This window comes from Mus caroli, chromosome 15 (assembly GCF_900094665.2).
Source record: "Mus caroli chromosome 15, CAROLI_EIJ_v1.1, whole genome shotgun sequence".
NCBI lineage: Eukaryota > Metazoa > Chordata > Mammalia > Rodentia > Muridae > Mus > Mus caroli.
The window spans coordinates 50,758,085-50,764,322 of NC_034584.1; the positions used below are offsets into that span (position 1 = coordinate 50,758,085).

Genomic DNA, 6,238 nt, shown 5'->3' on the forward strand with positions numbered 1-6,238 from the left:
GGCAGTGTTCCATTTACCTGTTGTATAATGTTAACAAACCATTTAACTGTTGCCCATGTTAGTCAGTTTTAATTACTTTAGAATTTTGTTATTTTTATGAATACTGCAATAATAAACAGACTTGCTTATTGCTTTTCTTCACTGTGATTTTATTGATATAATAAAAAATTTCTCTAATTTGGGCAACTTTGGAGGATGCATAAAGAAAGAACTCAGAGGACAAAGATTAATTTAGTTGATACGGTTTCCCTATCGCTGTGTCTATGACGGTTCCCAGATTTCCAAATAACACCAATTTGGGAGATTTCTGCGCAGCATAAGAATCATTAGCTGACATTATTTTACACCAGGCATGATACTTTTTACACACCCATTTTAAACTGCATAGCATTACAGTGAGGAGAACAAAACCCTTCCCTTAGAAAAGAGAGACGATCATCTTATCAAAAATATTTTATTTACAAAAACAATCAATTATACTATACATCCTATAATGGAAATACATTGAATAATTGCTAAAATAAATACAAGGCAATTAATTCAACTTTTTATAAGAATGAGAAAAATTTGACATTTGAACGTTATCAAAGCTTAACTTAGAACATAAATAGTTAAAAAGGCAAACTCAAGTTTTAGTTTCATTTATTGTCAGGGTGTGTTTGTTTCCCACTAGCTCTCCATACGGCGAGAGTCGGAGTTTTTCAGAACTTGAACGAACCTCTTTGTACTCACAAGGTAGAGTGTGCAGCTTTCCCTTAGACAGTATCTTGCTACATTTGTGTGTGGTGTGGTAGTCTGCGTAGTAAGGAAGCAGAACCTTGATGCTCTGTGTTTGCTTCCCCACAAGGCTTCTGTGCAGCTATTCCTGTGATCTGAGTGTCTGTCTAACAGCCCTACACAGCACCAGCCACCAGGCAAGATAAATCATGTGAAAAGTCAAACTGAACAACTGAGGCCCTGTTACAACTGAATTAGACACATTTGGAGGAACCGGTGCGTCACTTTTGTATATTTACCAGTTCTTAGTAATAGTAATTACATGTTGACATCATTTCTACTTGTGGAGATTTTTAGGAAGGCCAAGTATGGAAGAGATGAAGAGATTACCTGTATAATTGAGAAAAAAAATACCCTTCCTGAGAAGTAAAGAAGCCACTAGGAATGTAAATGTGCCAGGTCTGAATTGTGTTGTGTATCAGTTACAGTTCGCCCATGTAAACATCACTAACAGGCAGGGTGACTTGGCGAACCCAGACACTAACTGGAGGAAACACACTCATTGTGTATGTGTGGAGGTCTGCCACATTTAGGCCACAGAGTAAAACTTTTGATGAATTGCATTGTATTTGTCCCAATCACACAGATAAAGTCTCACCAGCTTTCCATTTTGTCTAGGCCTAGGCAAAGACTGCCACCATCTCTCCAGATGATCTGGCTTGGATGTTCACATTTATCCAGTACAAAGAGCCCAGCATTTTGTTTTACTTTTTCCAAAGACTAGGATTTCCTTTTGAAAAAAAAAATATTTTCAAAAATTGCACTTTTCTACCCTTTCGGCCTCAACTTTAATGACTGGCTCTTGTACACATGTGAGTATATATTTTTACCTAAAAGTTGACAGGTATCTCGATCCTTTCTAAAAGAAATAAAATGTTAGAGTATTCAAAGTTTACATTTCTTTTCACAGAAATAACTATTCAATTATAAAATGTAGAGAAAAAGAGAAACATTTTATTCTTTCATGAACATCAGTCAACCACGTTTCACATTTTGGGCAGGTTAATTTTTTTTTATAGTATGGATTTTTTAGAACCTATTTTATTATATATATATGTATATATATAAAAGAACAAAAGTGTATTTTGCCAGAGAAGTAAAATATAGACTATGGTGTGAAATTTTGTTTTTAAAAATCCGGATACAAAATTTAAAAACACAGTACAATTATTATATCAAAATACAGCATAGCCAGTGGCTTTTCAACTTTCCTTTGGCATTTCATTTGGTAAAGATGAACAATTTTCCTTAAAAACAAAAAATAGAAAGAAAATCATCAGCTATCAAAAGAGTCCATAAATTAGGATGTGTAGGTTGAAAGAACGTTCCCGTGAGTTTTCAGAATCCTTTTCTTCCATGATCACCCACACAAAGCATGGCAAGTGAGGTATTTAGAATAAACACTGTCAGGCAGATGCACAGTAAGGGAAAAGTGCATGAGCCAAGACATCATCCCACCGTCCTAAAACTGTCGGATTTAATCGGACTTTCTTCTCACTGATGTATCAATTTGCTTTGGCAGAATAAAAAAACCAACCCCCATTGAATGTCTTTGTTCAAGTCCCAGCAGCAGTGATATGTCTCCTGTGGTGGCAGGGTGCGGTGCCACAATACTGTACAGCCCCTTGAGGAGCTAAGGTATGTATGTGTGTGTGTCTCCAGGTGTGATTACAAACATCATCATACATCAAGCACCATGTCATACTGTTGTCCCTTCTTCCGCCTGCCACACTTATTGATGAGAACCACATACAGAGTCAAAAGCATGACCCAGTAGCATGCATAGATCAAGGTTCCCACGATGAGAACAGTCTGTTTGGATTCGGAAAATGGCTTTTTAGATTCCTTATAAATGGTGAAAATTACACCACCTAGAAGGATTGTAAACCACACGGACACTGGAATAAGTCCTATGAAATTAACAACAATGGTCTTCCTTCCAGATGTGCCCCACCCAGCTTTGTTTATGGTTGCAATTGCAAACATCTTGGCAGGAAGTAGACTTGACATGTATAACACTGAATACAGAGACATGAATACCATGACGATATTTCCTCTAAGGCAGCTGGCAAAAGATGACTTGATGAGACCCACTAGCTGGACAGTTAACAGGAAGAGGAGGATGTTCCAGATTTTACCCCTGTAGAAGAGCTGGATGACTGTGGCAATGAGAAAGAAAGGAAAGAATCCAGTGATAACAGCTTCATAGGTCATCCACAAGTGATGCTTGTGAAACCACATGGCATTGTACAGCCACTCTCGGAAGTAGGACTTGCTCCAACGGGTCTGCTGGTTCAGCCATCTCAGATATTCTATGGGAGTTTCAGTAAGGCACTTGGACCGAGCCGTGTATTTAGTTGCATAGCCCAGACTCAACACCCTGTTGGTAAGGTGCCTGTCGTCACCAAAACTGCATTGGTTACCCATGAATTCCTGATTGTACCAGTCTTCCACAAATTCATGCAGCAAGGAGTTTCTGTACATTCCCAGAGGACCGCTTATGCACTGGACACAGCCAAAATAAGACTGGCAGGCCCTTTCTATATTAAAAGCCATCCAGTATCTCACGCTGCTGAGGAAGGAGATCCAGGAATCATACTTGTTTAAAATCTGCAAGTAGAAAAAGTAGATAAATAAAAGTTAGCCTTAGCCTAATAATACCAAGAGGTCCCAAAGTATCCTGAGACTACTTTCCAGCATGTTCTTTTCTGACTCCATCTTGTCTTCCTACCTTTCTGTCATTCCTTTATCTTGTCTTCTAGGGTTTTGTATTAGGAAATAAGCTTGGTTGGTTGGGTCTCTATCTTAATGGATTTTTTTACTTCTTTATTTTCATCTTCTTGTGATATTATCTGGGCTCATCCATGCTGTTGGGCTGTAATGTCTAATTATGATTTTAAGCGTCAATAATCAATCCTAAATTTTCCCACATGCACTTTCAGAAATTACTGCCTCAGATTTGAAAGATGTAAGAACCTAGAGAATTCTCTAAATTCTTTCTTAGTTTTCTTCATTCTCTATTTAAATCTTGTAAGTTCCTATTTAGTTGCCAATCTAGTTCTTTGTTTATCTCATTATTGTCTTCATCAACAGCATGCACATATGGGTCACACAACAGCACGGAGGATCATTTCTTTGTGTTTCTCATCTGTTATTAAAATCAAATGAAATCAGATCCCATACGTTGGAGGTATTAACCTTTGCACATTTTCACATAATGACCTTTCTGCCTGACAAGCTTCAGCATCCTGTCATTAGTAAGTGTTTCTCCATTACTAAAAAATCATGGGTCACGTATTAATTTTGTCTTTGTCTTTTCTTCCTGTCATAAATTCAAATTGCTATTTCTTTCTCTCTTTTGTGGTTCATTTTATATAATTTTTTAAATTTTATGTGTATGAGTGCTTCTGTTGCCTGTATGGCATGACATCCATGCAGTGTCCACAGGGAGCAGAAAATGGCAACAGAGTTCTTGGCATTGGAGTTATGCATGGTTGTGAGCCATTGTATGAATGCTGGACTCCCGAAGTCTCTCCAAAAATAGCAAATGCGCCTACACTTCAACCATCTCTCAGGGCCTTCGTACTGTGGTTTTAACCAACCCCCTGGTGGCTAACCTGTGGCCTATCAGTGCCTGGTAGATATCATTACTCCTCTATACATTTGTGTTATATGTAACTTTTCAGTCACTATAAATACATGTTATATGCCAGGGCGAAGCATATATGTTTCAAATTATTTCAAGTTAGATAAGAAAAACAGGATTACAATGTATCTGGTTCAAATTCTCAAATGTGACCAGCACCAAGACCACAGAACATGAGACCAATAAACACCCAATGAATCAATACAAGAGTGTTCTGACAACCATATCATACAAAAATAATGAAGCCATATGTACCTGGACATCTCCCCCAACACCTCCAACCATAGGATCTTCCTCTAAGACCTTCACCATCTCCACAGATGAGGCAGGGTCAAGCATAGTATCTGAGTCACACACCTGCAAGAAAGAAAGCATCTCTTTAAGATGACTTAAAGAGAATCATACTGTGCCTCTGCCACAAATGAGATTATATCCTATACCCTTCACCTTAGCCTCACAAGACTCTCAGAAAATGCCACAAATGTGACAGAAGATTCTGTATACCATTGCCCACAGAAAGTGCTTTTCCATTAAGTTCAATTCACTACTCAGCAGGCTAGTTCAAATGATGGTTGAGTGTGGATCATCAGCCTGTTGCAATTTGCCAGGAATATTTCACATTTTGGCAACAGAAGCTGCCTGCCCTGAGTAATATCTCAGTTGTCCTCTCACACACTCTAGAATTGGTGTTCTGCTTCTTCATCATGCTGTGTATGAAAGACTCTACCAGGGTACCTTGAGCTTCTCAGTCTCCAGAATTCTGACTCAAATAAATGTCATTGTAAATTATCCAGTCCTGGGTATTGAAGAGCATTGCAACATGTATTAATGGGACATAATACTCTTTTTCTATTAAATTCACTGAAGCCCAAACAAATGTAATTTGACCAGAGTTGATAAGTGATAAGCCGTTGAGCATCCTACTACAGTTTGAACGTGAGATGACCTCCATGACTTACTGTGAGAACTTCATCTCTAGCTAGGAGAGGGAGTAGTTTGGAACTTTGTGGCATCTTTAGGAGGTAGCTCCTCACTAAAATCTCGAGAGGTGGGTTTTGTAAATTTCTCCTTGGTCTCTGTCCTTTCTGCTTACTGTCCTTAAAGAGTTGAGCCAGTAGCTGCAGCAAGCTTCCTTGATCATAATAGAGCTGTCCTCAGTCATGACTTTGCAGTCATTGATGGCCTTATATTCCTTCAAATACTCACGGGAAATAAATCTTCCCTCCCTTAAATTAAGGTGCCCCTTATCAAGTATTTGATTGCAGCAATGAGATTCTGGCCATCCTCATAGCCTTATCCTCCTAGTCAACATATAGCCTATCTACAGTCATACTCAACATGATGATTATTTTGGTCCAAGATGGGCTATGTGTTTGCTAGTGGCTCCTGAAGATTATACCATCTAGTGGCTCTGTAGCTTTTATAATGTATGTATGCATGATTCATGATGTTTGCTTCAAGTACAAGAGTCACCTAAAGTGTATTTTCAGAGAATATTACCATTATCAACCAACATAACCACATTAATAATCAAAAGGAGCAATTTTGACAAGTCTCCAAACTTCTTTTTAAAATATTAACTTGAAAAAGTAAATATATTTTAGAAGCATATTCTCTCAGGAGATAAAGACATTTATTGCAGGTAGTATTCATCACTCACTGTATTAACTAAGGGATCGGAACATTTTAAAAACATAAATCTTTCAACTTTATTAATGGCTATTTGTCTGAAAAGATTTCTTGCTAAAGAAGATTGCAGGAGCCGGGCGTGGTGGCGCACGCCTTTAATCCCAGCACTCGGGAGGCAGAGGCAGG

The 6,238-nt window shown here is 38.2% G+C and overlaps 1 protein-coding gene across 1 annotated transcript in view; it reads right to left on the minus strand.

Annotated features, from left to right (window-relative positions):
- Window positions 1-440: 440 nt before the first annotated feature.
- Window positions 441-6,238, minus strand: part of Has2 (hyaluronan synthase 2) — a 27,401-nt gene continuing 21,603 nt past the window's right edge. The window contains exons 3-4 of the mRNA XM_021183791.1: window positions 4,679-4,780; window positions 441-3,387 (exon numbers count right to left, since the gene is read on the minus strand). Of these exons, the coding sequence (XP_021039450.1) occupies window positions 2,458-3,387; window positions 4,679-4,780 (1,032 nt within the window). The 3' untranslated portion in view covers window positions 441-2,457. The remainder of the gene's footprint in view (window positions 3,388-4,678; window positions 4,781-6,238) is intronic.